Source organism: Pygocentrus nattereri, chromosome 18 (assembly GCF_015220715.1).
Source record: "Pygocentrus nattereri isolate fPygNat1 chromosome 18, fPygNat1.pri, whole genome shotgun sequence".
Classification (NCBI taxonomy): Eukaryota; Metazoa; Chordata; class Actinopteri; order Characiformes; family Serrasalmidae; genus Pygocentrus; species Pygocentrus nattereri.
In genome coordinates this window covers 39,586,101-39,605,133 of record NC_051228.1, presented here as the reverse complement: position 1 = coordinate 39,605,133, position 19,033 = coordinate 39,586,101, and the positions used below count along the sequence as shown (strand labels likewise).

The 19,033-nt window shown below is 44.6% G+C and overlaps 2 protein-coding genes across 5 annotated transcripts in view; one reads left to right on the top strand and one right to left on the bottom strand.

Moving 5' to 3' along the window:
• Positions 1-3,327: 3,327 nt before the first annotated feature.
• Positions 3,328-7,422, top strand: si:ch211-244c8.4 (APC membrane recruitment protein 2). The gene has a single exon (XM_017682513.2). It carries the CDS (start codon positions 3,532-3,534, stop codon positions 6,124-6,126), a length of 2,595 nt encoding a protein of 864 aa, XP_017538002.1. The 5' UTR covers positions 3,328-3,531; the 3' UTR covers positions 6,127-7,422.
• Positions 7,423-15,763: 8,341 nt separating this feature from the next.
• The window catches only part of phldb2a (pleckstrin homology-like domain, family B, member 2a), a 45,092-nt gene continuing 41,822 nt past the window's right edge, over positions 15,764-19,033 (bottom strand). For all 4 annotated transcript variants that reach the window (XM_017686105.2, XM_017686106.2, XM_017686107.2 and 1 more), the window contains 2 exons: positions 17,939-18,024; positions 15,764-17,806 (listed from right to left, as the gene is read on the bottom strand). In XM_017686105.2, coding sequence (XP_017541594.1) covers positions 17,666-17,806; positions 17,939-18,024 — 227 coding nt within the window. In that variant the 3' untranslated portion in view covers positions 15,764-17,665. The remainder of the gene's footprint in view (positions 17,807-17,938; positions 18,025-19,033) is intronic.

Sequence of the window (19,033 nt, the reverse complement as noted above, 5' to 3'; positions counted from 1 at the left end):
CGTCAGAGTGAATCGTGAGAAAAATCCAATACCTATTAAAACATGCCGATGATGTTGCTGTGGCAGTAGAAGGACCTACTTGAACCTGTTTAATTACATAGAATATCCATATATTACATTTGACCCTGCACTAGTTTGTGCCTAGCTCTCCTCTATAAGCCAGCGACCTGCTTTCTGGAGAGAGTTCTGTCCACTTCAGTGACGGTAAGAAAGCTACAATTCACCCCATGTGTACAGACCAAATGCAATTATACCAAATTAAAGCATGCAGCTAATCTCGGCTGAGTTTTACTGTAATCTGTGGCTTTGTGGGCTCTGACCTTAATGGCCTTGAGCGAAAGCCTGAGGAGTATCTAAACATTATCGGCACCATGAAAGAGAGGGAGAAAGAAAATGAAAGAGGGCAAGATAATGGGTGTTTGTATTGATTTGTTTATTTGTATCTGTGCGTTTCTTAATGGAAAAGTCAAATGTCACAAATGAACATGGTTTGCATGGCATGTACTGAAAATTACAGCTCACCCTGGAGCTTCTCAGAGCCTCTCCCTCTCCTCACTGTGTCTGGCTGATTTCTACTCTGATTTTTGAACGCACTGGACATGAGTTTCGACTTCCCTCTGTTCACCCACACAAGAGTAGATAAGAGCACTAAAGTAGACAGAGAGTTGAGAAAGAGATCGTAATTGTGGTGTCAAAACTCTCAGAGACTCTCACAGACGCTCAGAGACGCTCAGAGACACCCAGAGACTCTCACAGATGCTCAGAGACGCTCAGAGACTCTCAGAGATGCTCAGAGACGCTCAGAGACGCTCAGAGACTCTCAGAGACGCTCAGAGACTCTCAGGAGCAAAGATGGGCAGAGCTTCACCAGCCTGAGAAAAACTGCGTCTAAAATTTTGGAACAATTTCAGAAAAATGTTCCTCAACGTGAAATTACCAAGACTTTGGATTTTACACCATCTACAGTACATAATATCATCAGAAGATTCAGAGAATCTGGAGAAATCCCTGTACGCAGTGGACCAGTCCGACGGTCAGTACTGGACGCTCGTGATCTTCAGGCTCTCAGGCGGCGCTACATTAAAAACAGGCCTGATTCTGAACTGAAATCACTGCATGAGCTCAGAAACACTTCCAGAAATCAGTGTCTGTGAACACAGTTCACTCTACAATCCACAAACAGGTTAAAGCTGCATCAGGCAGAGAAGAAGCCAGAAATAAACAGGATCCAGAAACACTGCCACCTTCTCTGGGCCAGAGCTCATTTAAAATGGACTGAGGATAAATGGAAAACTGATCTGTGGTCATCATCATCATCATCATCATCATCTTTGTTGACTGCTTAATCCAGATAGGGTCGCGGTTGATCTGTGGTCAGATTAATCAAAAATTGAAATTCTTTTTGGACACCATGGACACCGTGTCCTGCAGACTCAAGAGGAGAGGGACTGTCCAGCTGGTTATCAGCACACAGTTCTAAAGCTTGCATCTCTGATGGTCTTGGGCTGCATTAGTGCCCATGGCGTGGGCAGCTTACACATCTGGAAAGGTTCTATCAATGCTGGCCAGTATATAGAGGATTTAGAACAACACAAGCTGCCATCCAGACAGTGTCTCCTTCAGGGAAGGCCTTGATTATTGATCAGCAGGACAACAAACCACACACTGCATCCATCACAGCAGCATGGCTTCACAGAAGAGGAGTCCAGCTGCTGAACTGACCCACCTGCAGTCCAGACCTTTCACCAATGGGAAACATTCAGTGCATCAAAAAATGTAAAAACTGGGAAAGAACATCCAGGAACTGTTGAGCAGCAAGAATGGGACAACAATCCTCTCCCAAAGCTCCAGCATCTGGTCTCCTCACTTCCCAGATGTTTACAGACAAAAAGAAGAGGGGAGGCTACACAGTGGTGGACACAGCCCTGTCCAACTTTTCTGAGATGCGTTGTTGCCATTAAGCTCTAAATGAGTTTTTCATGAAGTGGTAAAATGTCTCACTTTCACCATCTGATACGTGTTCTATGTCCTGTTGTGAATAAAATATGGTTCTATGAGATTTGAAAATCATGCCTTCTGTTTTTATTTACATTTTACACAGCATCCTTTCCTTTTTTGAAATTAGTGTTGTAAGATTTTGAGCAGGGCTGAGACGTGTACTTAAAGATTGTTAGACCAGTATAATGAATCATTAAAACTGATTGACCTGAACTGAACTGAGTGCTGTGAGAATGAATGCTTCTCCCAGACACCAGCAAACTCTGAAACAGAGCGTGAATCCAGCAGATCTGCCCACAATCAGATGTTATGTCTTTGCATTGTGCTCGTATGTATCTCTCCTGAATGAACTTCATTTAACGCTTGTGTATGTGTGTCTTCTATGTGGGGGGTCTCTCTCTCTCTCTGGCGGGTAGCCCCCTGTTTAGTAAGCCACAATGAAAGCACCACTTGAGGCATGAATGCCCTCATTGTTTTGAGGTAATGAGCTAGAAATGTAGAGGAATACTGCTTTAAAGGAGGGAATACCGAACAGATAAACAGTGAGACGTGGACATAAGGGGACAGAGGTTATCAGCAACTAGGGACATGCTTTTCATTTGCGGACTGAAAGAGGGGCAGAGAAAGCGAGAGTGAGGGACAGCCAGTGTGGGAAAAATTAAGCAGAGAGATAATGAGATGTAATGTTCCTCTCAAATCCATGGGGAATCTCAGAAATGATGCCACGATCGAGGAAAGGGAGGGGCAGAAAATATCATGCACGACAGATTTCCTAATAGATGTATGTGAGAAAGAGACTGAGTGAGAGTCTGCATTAGAAAACAGGAGGAAGGACTAAGCTACCAATGTATAATGCAAAAGTCAGTATACTGGGTAACAGCATTCGTCAGTTCACCCTTTTAAAGCAGCCTCCATCTCCTTTTTTAAAAAAAACTTCAGTACATAAGATTTATGAAGAAGGGAAACATGCATCATGTAAATGGTTTACATTTCTTGTGGGCAAATTTGTTAGGACAAGCCATGTGAGTGTGACCTCGTTTTTTGCAAGATTACTGAAATATCAATGCCAGCAATACACAATGAGGGAATATGCACTGTATAAGCAGAACAGATAGATGGATGAGATGGATGGGGACGATAAGGTAGAGAACAGAGAGAGAGAGAGAGAGAGCGGTGTCTGGAGTACGATGATGACAGCCCTTGGCTCCGCTCCATTGCTGACGAAAGCTGCTTAGACCCTCAGTTGCCATGGAAACCAACCAGAGCAGCCAGAGAGAAAGAGAGAGCAGGAGGGCGGAGGCAAAGGAGGGAGGAACAGAGAGAGAGAGAGACACAGAGAGAGAGAGAGAGCTGTGATAGAAGGAAAAAGCAAGAACAGAAACAGATTCGCACTAGATGCCGTTCTGTATATGTGCAGGCAAAGATAAAGATATTTTTATTTATTTATTCTCAAATGTATTTTGTGTAATTTATCTGTTAGTGAGAGGCTGAGAGAGAACAATAGACAGAGATACGCTGCAGAGGACCACCGACATGGATACCCAGTCAGAGAGCTGCGAGCCCCCACCATGCGATCCTCAACCTCCAGGTAAAATAAGAAAGGCCCTCAAGCTGTTCAGCAAGCGCAAGCCAGGCAGCAGCGTAGCCAGCATCTTCTCTATGCGTGGCAAAGGCGAGGGAGGACCCAAATCGCCCCCTTCGAGGAGCAAAACCCTGGAGGGATTAACGGAAACGGTGGCTCCAGAAGCAGAGGCAGAATCAGTGGACCTGGAGCAGGAGGACAGTCAAAAGGAGGATGTTCCAAAGGAGGGTACTGTAAGCAGGGAGGGTAACCTGGGATCAACTCCAACTAGACAGTCCATCTCCTCCATCACTTCCGCCAAATCACTGAGCTTCCTCAATATGCTTCGCCGAACTCGGAGAGGAGGAGGGGGAGAGCGGCTGGCACAAACCGAGTCACAGAGACCTGGGCGGCAGAGGAAAGGTTTGAAGGGTTTGTTTGGGAGCGTACGCTGGCATGGGAAAGATAAGGAGGGAAGTGACGAGGTTGAACCTGGTCCTCCACTACTCGCCTCCCGTTCCAACAGCGTAGAGATCATCAAGGAGAACCTGACTCTAACCCCAAGGCCTGTACCTCGATCTCCAGATGAGTCTGAGATCGAACAGCAACCCTCTCACTCCCAGGATGAACCTACTTCATCTGAGGACACTACAAAGGTGAGCGAATCTGCTAGGCCAGCAACTAATGATAGGTTGAGCACGCTGCTTGGAGATATTTCATCTATCCTGAGCTTTGACTCATTGACAGGCGGTGGAGATATTGTTGCGGATGTAGAAGCGGAATGGGTCAAAGTCAGCAGTCGGGTTGAGGGAACGGATGAAATCTCAAAAAAGGACAAAACTTTGTCAGCTGCTGTTTCAACCAAATATAAACCTACCCTCTCTCCTACATCTACACTTAGCTCTACTGCCTCCACCAAACCCTCTCCTACATCTGCAACAAAACCCATTTCTTCCCTGACCGCATCTCCCAAACCCACATCTAGCCCTACAACGAAACCGACACTTTCCTCTGCATCTACACCAAGTCCTACCATTTCAGTTATACCTACTCCACCCCCTACATCTGCGACCATCTTTAGTTCTACAGCAAAACTGCACCCATCCTCTCCTCCTACCCCAGCACCTTCCCCTATCCCATCAACCAAACCTACACCCATCTCTTTGCCTATTACAAAACCTGCACAATCCCCTAAAACTACTGCAACCTCAGCTGTTTCAACCCAACCTGCCCTCATCCCTGCATCTACCATCACCACTGAACCTGCAACCAAACCTACCCCTAGCCCTTCTCCTGCTCCTACCCCTGCTGCTGTTCCTGAAACTTCCATCTCCCCCACAGTTGAATCTCCTCCAGAACTTGCTGCTCCTACTGCTGTTAGAACTGAGCCCACCCCAACCCCTCCTGCTACAGCCAAACCAGCCCCAACTCCTGCTCCTACATCCGCAACAAAACCCATCCACTCTGCAGCTCAGGAGTCCAAGCACAGTAGTGCTTCAGCACCCAAATATCCTCCATTCTCCACATCAACCAAACCTACTCCTACTGCTCCTGCGACCAGACCTAAAATTGTAACAACATTTGGATTATCGACCAGCCGAAACACTGCACCTATCATTAAACCTGAGACAAAGCAGCCTGCTCCTCAAACAAAATCAAGCCCTCCCTTATCCCAAACAAAGACCCCAACAGAATCTGGACCGCCTCATGCTGCTAAACCTCCTCCTGCAGTAAGTCCTGCAACCTATGTCCCACCTGGGACAAAACCCCAACCTACAATATCTAAACCTACAGCAGAAACTGCTACATCGCAGCCAATCCCTGCAACTTCATCTGCTACCTCTGTGAAGCCTGCATATAAGCAAGAATGTGTTGATGCTTCTCTATTGTCTGGATCTCCTCCACTCCCAATCCTAACCTCTTCTCCAAGACCTGGGCCAACTATTGCACCTTCATTCTCTACTGCCCCAATAGGAGAGAAAGAGCTGGAGGATGTGATAAGGCGAAGAGGGGTGGAGGAAACGGGAACACACACTTGGCCTCAGAAGGTGGAGCCCCAACCTGTTGCCCAGGACCAATTGCCTATTGTCGCTCACAAACCAGAGAAGAAAAGCTCAGCTGTGAAGCCCACAGCTCTCAGTAAGATCCCTGTAAGTGGTGGTGGTAGGCCAAAACAGCACCACAGGGACGGCCAGGCCAATGGCGATGAGGGACACTGGAACCTCCCTACGCCAGTGCATGAAGGGGAAAGTCCAATTTCTCTCTCACGAGAGAGCAGCAGCAAGGATCCCCTGAGTGACTTCTCCATCGGCTCAGGGGCTGTTACCCCTACCCTGTCCCACAGCCATGAGGATATTCTGGACTCAGCAGCCCGTCAGACAATGGGGGCTACCAGTTTATCCAGGGAGTCCAAGATTCCCATCAAACATGGTTCCACTGCAACCTACCACTCTTTGGTGGGGAAAACAGACACAGCACGCTCCAAGATCCCTGTCTCCAAAGTGCCCGTTCGCCGGACCAGCAATAAGCCTGCACCCACTGCCACGGCAACTGCCACACGGAAATAATGGACAGATTCAAAATGCAAAACATTCCACGTGCAACTACTCAGAATCTTTTTTTCTGACATTTGGACAGGTGTCTTGATCTCAGTCTTTTGCAGCAGATCTCCTCATAGGAATAACGCAGGATGGTTACTGTTCTTATCTGGACCGAAACGCATATGTGTCGACCACACTATATATACTGGGTGTTTCTATTCATATTGTGTCACTGTTAAAGACACTGATGCTGTGGATTCAACCCCTGTGCACCACCAGGGAGAGAGAGAGATCACATAAAAGCCCAGTTGGAATTATCTCCATGGTAATTTATGATGTGAAAACCAAGGCAGATGCTGAAGCACAACACCCCTCGCCTGGGAACTGAAGCCATGTAGACCCTCCCCGAGGAGCCGAGCAGTGCATCTCTTCAATTATCTACGGCTGTCGATTATCACGAAGGCAGAGAAACATCAGCTTGGTAAACGAAGATGCTCTGCATTCACTGGAGCTCTCCTTAAGCAATCTAAAATGGAGTCTTAGCTGTCCAGGTCATGGTTTTTATTCAGGTCTGAACCATCAAAAGGGGTTTTAACGTCACCACTTATGGGTGCTTTTTTCCTGCCACATTGAAGCCGATGTTTTCTAACGGTGAATGGAGAATTTTTGTAGCCTTTGTTACTTCCATTTTTGTAGACCTTTTCGTGTCTATTGTCCTCGGTCCTTTGTTTTCAGCAAATGTCGTGGATCCATGTTTCTCTCTGTTGCAGCTCCCCTGCTTTTGTGAACAAAAAGAGGCAGAATCTCTCTCTCTACATACATCAACACCAAGACAGGATCTCTCACATTATCTCTGAATGTATGTAGCAGAACGCATGCCCTACTTTTGAGCCCCTGTGCTCCTCATCCTTCCACACCTCTCTTCTGTTTCCCTTTGGCTTTTATTTACACTGTGTTGAATCACACAGTGCCTGTCAGCTATAAGGACCATTTGAGTACTCGTCAGTGAAAAAGACTTTGGCTAATGGATCTAACTCTGGGGACATACTGGATTGCTTGTCAATATGACTGGAGAGCAATTTGGATAAGACTGCTTAATGAAGTAAAGCCTTGGGACAATGCTAGAGTCTCATGGACAATCAGAATAGGTAAGGCTGTATGGTTTATGAGGGTTTTGGTCAAGCTCGAGATGGATAGATCCTTTTGTCAACGTCAAATGCTTCGTTCACATGCCTAGTAGAGGACTATTTTTGTGTGTGTGTATATCTTAATGTTGCTCTGTTTCCTATTTAATCAATAAAACATGACTATACTTAGAACGTGGCACATTGTGCACAGTTTGCTTTTAAATTGAGAAGCGAATGGAAAAAAGTACATGATTTAATGGTTTACATGAAATCGAGCACAGTACGCATTGAGAATGAGAGAGGAGGAGGGGCTCCTTCATGTGTAACCTGTAAATGACTCGATTTGGATGATGTCACTCTAGAGCATGAACTGAGTAAGGAGAGTGTGTATGTTAGAGAGTGACTGGAGGAGAGTGAGGCAGCTAATGGGTCAGTGTCTTTCCATATATACACATTCTGCGCTGCAGAGGCTTTACATGACCACAGATAGAGGATGACCTCAGTGATTAAACACTGACACACACAAGTTCTGAAGATTCAATTAAACATTGTAATACACACCGGTCAGGCGTAACACTCTGACCGCCTCCTTGTTTCTACACTTACTGTCCACTTTATCAGCTCCACTGACCGTAGAGCTGCACTCTGTAGTTCTACAGTTACAGACTGGAGTCCATCTGTTTCTCTGATACTCTGTTACCCTGTTCTTCAGTGGTCAGGACCCCCATGGACCCTCACAGAGCAGGTACTATTTGGGTGGTGGGTCATTCTCAGCACTGCAGTAACACTGACGTGGTGGTGGTGTGTTAGTGTGTGTTGCGATGGTGGGAGTGGATCAGACACAGCAGTGCTGCAGGAGTTTTTAAACACCGTGTCCACTCACTGTCCACTCTATTACACACTCCTACCTTGTCGGTCCACCTTGTAGATGTAAAGTCAGAGACGACAGCTCATCTGCTGCTGCACAGTTTGTGTTGGTCATCCTCTAGTCCTTCATCAGTGGCCACAGGACGCTGCCCACAGGATGCTGCTGGCTGGATATTTTTGGTTGGTGGACTATTCTCAGTCCAGCAGCGATACTGAGGTGTTTAAAAACTCCAGCAGCACTGCTGTGTCTGATCCACTCAGACCAGCACAACACACACACTAACACACCACCACCATGTCAGTGTTACTGCAGTGCTGAGAATGACCCACCACCCAAATAGTACCTGCTCTGTGAGGGTCCATGGGGGTCAATGAGCATAGAAACAAGGAGGTGGTCATGATATTATGCCTGACCGGTGTATATTTTAACAGTGGTCATGTCCACTCTGGTCAGTCATCAGCAGAATGACCTCACTGCATGAATTACGTCTTGTGGGCTAAAATGTTATAGGAGCACTTCAGCCATGCAGTAGCACAAAGCCTTATCTAAGCATGTCTCTAATGAATCACTACCCTGACTCTTATATGGGGTCTGTAGGAGCTCTGTTTGCACTGAGGACACTGCGTGAATGTCAACAGCGCTTGAGCAGAGAGAGGCTGCAGGCTAGAATGCGATAGGAACACTACAGCCGTGCAGTAGCACAGTGCGGTATCTAAGCATGTTCCAATGGAGCTTTATTCTGACTGCGATGATGTTTCTGAAGAAGCTCTGTGTGCGGTTAATGCCGCCTTTAGTCTGTTAGAGGCAGCCAGGGCCGTGCCAACACTGATAAAAGTGAATTCAGAGAGAAAGGGAGTGATAGATGGCAGGAGAGAAGCGGAAAGAGAATGGAGGGAAAGGCGGGGGGTGGGGGGGATGAGCCCCTTCATTCCAATGGACCACTGTTTTTAGACAGCCGTGATGTAACTGGATACAACCCAGGTTGCATTCAGGGCTTGTACAAAAACATGTCCTATTCCATTTGCCTTGTGCGTTGTTGATCGAGACTGTATAAAAACATGATAAACACAACCTAAAATGAGACATAAATAAGGCCAATGCACGAGAAGGAAGAGCAGAGAGAGACAGCCGAGACCACGTGGGGGTATAAAACCTTCTCTGTTTTATTGGGGACAGTCTGATAGATTGATTTGGACAGAAGCAGAGGAGCGGGCTGGGGTTTGTTTCGGGTTCAGCTGCATTCTGGCTGTATCTAACCTGTCATCCTGCAAGATGTGCTCTGTACAAAACCGTGGCCAGATAAGAAGGAGAGATGAAGAGACTGAGCCACAGAAGAGCTCTGGAGTCACCGGGAGAGATGTGGGGTCTGATCACAGTCATGAGGCAAGCCAGATGGGGGGTTTAGTTTTTCTGAGAGCAAAACGAGAAACAAAGAATTGATATTTATAGACGAGACTCTGCACAGCACAAACAAAGCTCTGTTCACTGAGCAAAGCCCAGGGCTCTGGGACTGGGCAGAGAACGGCGTGTTTAGTTGGAAAAACCACGCGGCGCTCACTTCTTGGCGGCCTGAATGGCCCCAGTAAGAGCGAGCCACTGTTAATGCAAACCTGCTCTGTTTACGGATGAGCCAGCGCCCGGGGTCTCCTGTGGGAGATAAAAGACCGCTTTGAACAGGTCCAGGACCTGTTTTACCTCTTTAAAGCTCGGAGTTTGGACTTTGGACTAGTATGTTATGTACAGCAGTTACAGCATCATGAATCAGATTCTCCAGGGTATGTTTCGGTTTGTCCATCTGAATTTACATGATCAAATCAGAGGGCAAATTATTCAGTAACTGCATGAAATAAATGTGATTTTATTTATTTATTTAATTGTAAAAGCCCCTCAAATGATCAGAACGTGTGTTTTATGATCTCCACATATCACTACATGCTCACAATTCACTGCTAAAGCCAAAAATCTCGGCCGCTCTTTGTGTTGTTCTCTAAAAGTGATGTTTCCAGAGCAGATCACTGAAGAGACGCCGTCTGTTTATAGTTTAGAGCCCAGATTTGGGGAAAAACGGGTCGACTTTCAGTAGAAAAACAAAGTTCAGCTTCTTTTATTATAAGGGTTTAAAATGACGTCACCGTCTATTAGACTGGAGAGAAGAGCTACAGCCTCACACGACGCCCAGCTTCTGAATGGAGCTCATGGAACATGAACGTTATGGAGAACATGATGGAGCGCGGTTTGGGACCACCGGTGGTCTCGAGGAGTTTAAAAGGTTAAAGGTTCAATCCTCAATTTAAAGGTTAAAGGTTCAATCCTCTTTGCAGATTAGCAAAATCAGTCTTTGGGCAAAACTATTAATACACCTCCCATTTTAAGTTACTCTGGAAAAGAACATCACCTAATTATATGTTTCATTAGGTGCTACCTATTTTTCTGCCATGGCTGCTATATTTGGGACCGAATTTCTTGCCTCACTGCTCCAAACAAACATAACTGGAGGTGAAAGATGGCTAAAATTACTTTCTTTACTTTGGAAGGGAAAAAACTTACCGTTAATAGTCTGTGATCCTCATACAGTTACCCCCTGAACTCCTGGTCCCACTTAAACTGGTGGAAAGCTACTAAATTGGTGTTTTCCTGATATATTGATCTCATACTCAGCCCCTCTCTCTGTTCTGGAGAGTCTCTCACAGCATTTAAAAGCACAGAAGCCCACCGGCTCTTCATGTCAGGGTGGGTAAAGGATCCCACGGTGCCTCATGAAGAAGAGATAAACTCTGCTCATAGGAGGGAAATGACATCAGCTCATTAACACAGCTGTGAACAATGCTGGCCTTTAGAGACCTTTCACTAACGTTATCAGCCGAGAGGTGAACAGTCGTTCCCCTAACGGAGGTGCAGACCGCCAGGATAGCTTTACTCTCCGTAAAACATTAAATATCAGACTGAATGTCGTGGGACAGAAAACGACATCGTGTCTCGACAAACGTGGTTCTGTAAGTTTTCTAGTGCAGTTAGTTCAGAGTTCAGCTCCAGTCCCGAAACCCCTGCACTGCGTAACTGTGGATTCCTGGTTAAAATACTGGATATTATTGGCTGATTAATCCCTTCTGGAGCTGAACGAGGGGTGAACAGCAGAGAAAAACACTGAACTATCCAGCGCAGTGGCTCCCAACCTGGAGTGAAAACACTGAATTAAAGGTCTGTGAGTCTCTCGTCTCTCACCTTCTGTCACGTCTTACAGGTCAATCGTTCACTCATGATTCGGGCCTCATAATTGCACCCACAATGCAGTGCAACGTCACACAAAACACTAGATTATTATATTACTATATGAATTGCTCAATTTTTAAAATTGTAATCCCTAAACTAACCTGAGACCCCCAGAAATGGAGGTTGGTTTGGTTAAAATGCAGAGCCCACCTGTCTTCTTGTAATAAGCTGCCCTTTAAGGCTGACATAAGATCAAGTTCACTGGTCTACTGTGACAACACCTTTAAAAATGAATCTGAGATAACTGCTCTCAACTAGACGTCTAAACGCAGGATCTACTCTGCCTCAGAGGCTTGGAGACCAAAAGGTTAAGAGACGTATGCAAAGAGTATATTTATTCCATATCTATTCTGGGCCTTAGTGTTACTGCGTGGGCCTATTTTATTTAAGTAATAGGGTTTAGAGTTGCTGACTTCATCCCTCCCAGTCCATTATGTGGAATAAATCCAATATATGAAGACTGAAGGTGAATCTCCTGTGAAATTAAATAATGGGTTTTTGACAGTGATGAACTAAAAATACAAACAATGTCCTTAAGTTAAAGTCGAGACCCCCAAGCTAAAATATTCCTCCAGTAAAAGTAGAAGCTCCTCCCTTTAGACCTCCACTTGAGTAAAAGTACTAAAGTATTTCCCTTCAAATGTACTTAAGTATAAAGTAAAAGTACTAAAAGAGGAATTCTGGCTCTGATGTCCTGTTATCATTTTTATAACCAGACTGGCTTCATGAACTCATTTCAGGTGAAAGTCCTCCAGCGTCTCTCTTGGTAAACCAGTCTTTTAATAGAACGTCATTAATTAGTGACGCTGACGTCTATTAAAATGATCAGAAGCACAAAACACTGAAGGTAAACAGTTTCCATCAGGGAGAACCGAGTGGCTCTGAAATCACTTTTTACACACAAGCAAAGTTTCAGTTTCAGATTTATTTACAACTTAGTTCCAAGTTTAAGTTGAATAAAAACTGGCTTTAAACTCAGGATCACAGATGAGCTCCTTTACTATGTTGATCTGTAGGCGTCTGTTCATAAACATAAACCAGCCCAAACTCATTTACTATAAAATGAAATGGTGTTTGTAGAAATTCAGAAAAAAGCCGCGTCAGTCTCGACTGCATATGTGGACATATTTCTATATTGAGCTCTATTTACACAAAGTTAGGTTAGTTCATCATTTATGTTGAACAGACTCTCCCAAAGTTTTACGCTGCTGCGCTGACGTTGAACCGCGTGCTGCACTGGGTCGGTATGACCAACAGGTCAAAACCAGCTCAGAACAAAGTGACCGCTGGGCCCTGATTGGTGCTCTGGCTTTGCGCTTCTTTCGTTTTGACATGTGACGTTTTTATACACACAGAAACCAAAAGGAACGACAGATTTCTCAAAATGTAGGAGGAAAAAGTCGGATATTAGACTCTGAAATGTAATGGAGTGAAAGGAGAAAGTCCAGAACGGAGAAACTTCAGTACAGATACACCAAAAATACTAAAGTACAGAAACCAATTACATTTACTCAGTTACTCAGTTACTCAGATACTCAGTTACTCAGTTACTGTCCAGCACTGGCTTTTGAACAGCAACGTGTTTTCCCACAACCTCTTAAATGGATTCTCCTGTGTTTTTGAACCTAATCTCCATCTACTGCAGTCAATAATTTCCCTCGATATGATCGCTGGGAAGGTGTTTCAGCATCTGTCCACTGGCTTCAGTTACACGTGCACTGTAAAATATGGCTCATCACATCTGCCTAAAAATAGGAAATAAGAAATAAATTTTCTAGAAATAAACGCTGAATGATCCTTTCACAAAGTACACAAAGTATTTTTGAGCCACTTGTTACACTTTGCACTTCAGTTCAGGGGGTTTTCTGTACAGCTGTAATGGCCATGTGTTGGTGGGTTTTTACAGTTTTAAAAACGAATAAATTTAAAAACTCTTTAAAACGTGTTCCGACAGGCTGAGTCACTGTAAAGTAACACTGCACTGATTTGTTTTTAGTCATGATAAAAAATGAGTTAAAACAAATCACAACAAAACGTCTGTAAACGAGTCAAACAGGAAAGCTGCTGTTTTAGGAAACGATGTGTTTTTGGTGACATAAGTGTCCGGGTGGGCTACTGTCCAGTTTGGGAGCAGAGAGGGCCGAGACTTTCACTGCCTCTTTTTAAAGAAGCTAAAGCTTCACATGCGGCTCAGATATCCTTAGGCCAGTTTGTGCAGCTCTTAAACCGCACATGACGAAGCAGAGGACAAACCTTTAGACGTGGGTTACACGTCGCTGAGACACAGCTTGGCTGTTGCTACCCCAACCACTGAGATGAGAGAGGCTGGTGGGGTGATTTCATGTTGGAGCTTGAAACCTCCCTGTTTATATAATGTCCTGTAATCTGAGTACGATGTAATGGGTGGCGATGGTTGGCAAATACATTAAGGGGGATTACAGTTTTATTCCTGTGTAAAAATTGTGTACGAGTAGGTGTGTGTAGGCGTGCGGTAGGTGTGTGTAGGCGTGTGGTAGGTGTGTGGTAGGTGTGTGTAGGCGTGTGGTAGGTGTGTGTAGGCGTGTGGCAGGTGTGTGTAGGCGTACGGTAGGTGTGTGACAGCTGGAACTGGCAGGAGTTAGTATTGCATGCATGTATTAAGGAGGATTTTCAACATTACTTACTGCACATGTTTTAACCCAAGCTCAGCACCAACGGCAACAGATGTTTCATGTTCCATCACACACACACACACACACACACACACACACACACACACACACTCTCACACACACACACACACACACACACGCTCACACACTCTCTCACACACTCACACACACACACACACACACACACACACACATACACACATACACACACTCACACACATACTCTCTCACACACACACTCTCAGACACACACACACACACACACACACACACATACTCTCTCACACACTCACACACACACACACACACACACAGTGCAATGGATGAAATTACAGGATTAACTGCGAGGGTTAACAGTATCAGCATATGCTCACATTCACAGCTCTACGCTTGGAAATTCCCCAAAGAGCTGAGAGTGTTTTCACATTTACTGACTTTTTAAAACCAAAATCAAACCAAGCTGTAAAAATTCAAGCTGTTAATTTACACCAGACACATTTGAGTCCCTTTCACCCTTTAAATGCTAAGCAGACATATAACTGGTATATCACCAGTGCACCACTCTCCCCCTTCCAGCCCAGACACTGTATTTGCATTAACAATTTTCCAGCCCTAAAACAGGTCAGAGGGTCAAAATGAGTGAGTCAGGAGCCCAGTCTATGTGTGTGTGTGTGTGTGTGTGTGTGTATGCCCCCTAGTGAAAAGATGCACTCTATTATCAGTATGTTTGTCTAATTATCCATGCTCCACTGAAAAAAAAATCTCCATGGCAACCGCTCAAGGTCAACCAATAGGAGGCTGATAAAGAAGGGGGGTGTGGCCCCGACGTAAAGGACAATAAAAGAGAGCCTCATATTACCTACACAAAGTACACCAAGTCCACCGTTGCTGGACGTTAATGAAAAACCTTACTGGATATTTTTTGCTGGGAATTTCTGGAGCGGCGCCGGAGATAAAGGCCGGGTTGGTGTGTGGCAGATGGAGACAGCGGTAATTGTGTTTCTAATGAATTAATTGGGTCACAGTTTTCTGAGGTCGCTGCTGGGCTTGTGAGGGAGTATGTGAATGGCTGACTAACCATGTGTTAACCAAACATGACGAATACATGCAACCACACGTGAGCATGAGCGGCCACGTCCAGCAGCACTCACCCACTCTTAACATGGCGCAACACCTAATGCAGCGCAGACCGAACACGGAAAAGCTGGAGCCGTTCCCCCGTGACTCGAGCATTTTATCATTAATAATAATAAAGGAGTGAACGAAAGATTATTTTACACTGATCAGGCTCGTTTCTGCGCTCACTGTCCACTTCATCAGCTCCACTGACCGTATAGCTGCACTCTGTAGTTCTACAGTTACAGACTGTAGTCCATCTGTTTCTCTGATACTCTGTTACCCTGTTCTTCAGTGGTCAGGACCCCCATGGACCCTCACAGAGCAGGTACTGTTTGGGTGGTGGGTCATTCTCAGCACTGCAGTAACACTGACGTGGTGGTGGTGTGTTAGTGTGTGTGCTGCGCTGGTCTGAGTGGATCAGACACAGCAGTGCTGTATCAGAGAAACAGATGGACTACAGTCTGTAACTGTAGAACTACAGAGTGCAGCTATACAGTAAGTGGAGCTGATAAAGTGGACAGTGAGCGTAGAAACGAGGAGGTGGTCAGGAGTGTTATGCTTGACCGGTGACTGTATATATATTTATATATACACATATATACATATATAAAATACCAGACCATGGTTCCTTCAGTTGCATAGGGCTTTATTATGGATTATATTTCAGTTGAGCATCTGAAAATATTTTCAGGTCATTTAAAAAATAATGAACCATTTAAAAATAGGTACAAAATTGATTACAAAAATACTGTAATACATTTTAAATAATTAAAGACATATATACTGTCGTCTATGTAATACCTTTATCGGAGTAGAGGCATATCAGTGAGTCAGGCCTATGGCAACAGCCAGTACCATAACATCCTGTTCAAACATCAGCCTTACACATTTTGTGCTCATACGCTCCATAATACTGTCTAATCTACCGAGCAGGTAGCTTCCTGTGCATTGGAATTCTGAAGAATTTTGGAAATATATATTACTACAGTTTGGACCACTTACGGGGTATTATCCTATTATTTTATATGAATGGTATTTTGTGGGTAAATAAGTTCAACCAAAGCGGTTTTGAGACACGGAGACTGACAGTAAAAGTGCCACTAATCCAAAACACTTCAGCTGTTGATGACACCAAGTGCCCGACTCCATCTGGGCCTTGTGCTGCCGTCAAACGGCAGCGCTGTGATAATCCATCTTTGTCAACACACGGCCAGCAGGCACATCCCTTTCGCCTCGCTTGTTATCGTTAGTGAAACCACCTCAGAGCTCAAGTTATTACACTCATGAGAGGGAATCTCTTGGATCAGTCTTTTGGAAAAACAAACAAAAAACACAGTAACCACATTTCTTAATACTTTACATGCATATCTAATCATGAAAATAAAATATCAAAACAGCATTACTGACTTTTTATAAATGAGACGGTGGTCAGACGCATTCCTTCACTGCATATCAGATGAATTAAGCACAAGCCTGCAAACCCAGGGTAGCTTTAGAGGACGAACTGTGCAAATAGCCCTTGAGTGCAGCCCTCTGCTGGTGATGGTGAAACATTACAGCTTCACCAAAGACAGAAAAGGGTTGTTGGATCTTTGGTGTTTTGTTTTTTTGGTCTTGTGTTCCTGAGCAAAGGCACAGAGGATGAACAATCCCATCCTTCACAGGCTTTACTGGTACCACACTGGAGCTTTGGCATGGTTCACATCAGAAAAAGTCATCCTAGTTCTAGATTTTAGTGAGTTCCCTGCTTCTGACGTGCCTAATTTAACCCAGGAGCATATTAATGAGCCCTGTATGAGGTTAAAATTGACTGGGATTGGGAAAAATGTTATACAGGGTGCTCATTCAGTCAAACCCCATGTCAGCACACTGACACTGGAACACGAAGGCACTTTAGAAGACTGAGAGAAGGCTGAGACCGACTAAATTATACAAGACTAAAATAGATTAATAAAAAAGCCTCTTGGCAGCAAGAGGAGGAAGCAGTACATGTGGATGGGCTCCTAGTTATTAAAACAGTGATTAATACACTGAACAACAATCAGACTGCCTGCAGAATTGGGTTTTGGAGCAACGCTGTCGTTGGCGTTCACTAAGCCGTCCTACACCTTTTCTGAAGTATATCCAATTTGTGGCCACCAACAGCCCATGAATCGCTCATTAAATGAAGCAAAGTAGGGCAAAAGCACCACATCTATGTCACAAAGAATGATCTGTCTAGAGTCTCACCCTGAAACTCAGAGAACTGGGTCAGCACACGCAGGTTCAGGGAAAGATTCAGGTCTGGGGATTTATGATAATGGGTCTTTTCCAGCCTCTGAAGGGAAAAGCCAGGAGACAGAACGCAACAACACCTCCAGTACTTTTCAGCGGCTGCTCAGTTCTCATGTCAGTTCGCATAAATACGCATCATAACGTCAGGCGAATTAGAAAGGCCTTCCTCAAACTACAGGATTGTGTCCAGTTCCAAGCTGCATGCCCGTTCAGCAGGCGCATCCAAACCGTGGATCCTGTGGTCTCGGAGCTGCTGCTCACACCAGAAAGTGGGTGTAACCCTCGGCTCCCGTGACGATCACATCCATCCAGATCCGCATGGCCTCCGGGGAAGGAGCCACCATGTAATACACCCGATCATGTGTCTTCACACTGAACGTCAGCGAGGGGTTCGGGCTCTGAGCGCGTGCACGTCAGAGAGAAGACAACAAACAACACCATGAGCGTTACAATCACAGACCAAGCTCATCTTATCTTCCCTCTAATGCTATTTTAATAAGATCTACAGTCTGCCCTCGCGTCAAGCTCACCTTATGTGCGTTCTTCAGGTGATCAAAGTACACTTCCTCTATGGCTTGGAAGTAGATGACACCTTTCATTTTTGCCTCATGTTTATCTAGAGAGAGGGAACATCAGACCAGTTTTTGAAAAGCAGAATTACCATCTCATCCAGAAGACCTGCCAAGAAAGGGATTATAGATTTTCACTGATAAACAATAACAAGAGCAGTGGCTTGTACAACAAACACATAGACTGTAAAACATCTATAAGGTTCTCAGATCTACAGCAGGTCTGAATGCGCCACTGCAGTCTTCTCCACCTTTCTTTAGAGGGCAAAGCTCAATGCTGTCCCCTAGTGGTTAAGATTAGTCTCTGCCTACAGGATGTCATGTTTAATAAGCCACGGCTGGTTTACCGCAGATCCCCAACCCAGGGGCGCATAGTGTGCATAGAACACGTTATAAATCGTTTATAACACGTTTATCACAGCTGTGTATTACACGTTTATTACACAGCTGTGATAAACAATGATAAAACCTACACACTGAACTAGTTGTATACAGTAAACAACGTCCCTTTAGAAGTCCCCAGCGAAGCACATGAAAAGCTTACAGCAGCTGTCGCGTGTGAAAACACAGCTTTCCATTCTAACATATAAGAGTTACTTGTAATGGCTCAATTCAAGCATGAACCTCTGACAAATCAATTACTGCATATTAAAACTGAATTTACACTCGTTAACTGTTCCTGCCATTCAAATAAATTGGCAAAAGACAAATAAAAGGAATTCTTTTGAATGCTGAAACTGGAATGAATGTAATTTCTTCTCATGTTGAATTTCTATGGACTAAAAGCTAAAATGCAATAAGCAAGACGAGGTTGGTCGCTGTCCACATCATCACAATCCACTTCTAGATCTGTCTGTTATAGGATTTTACTTTACATTTACTGTGAGCCCAAATCTGTCATCTATCAACTGTTCTACCTCATCTTTGGGCTGATCAATGAAATATTTGCCAATCATTCCATCATTAATGTGCGTTGATTAGGAGTTTTGGCGTCTCATAATCAGTTTGAATGCAATTACATTTTTCTACCACTAGGGGTTTATTAATTTATTTACA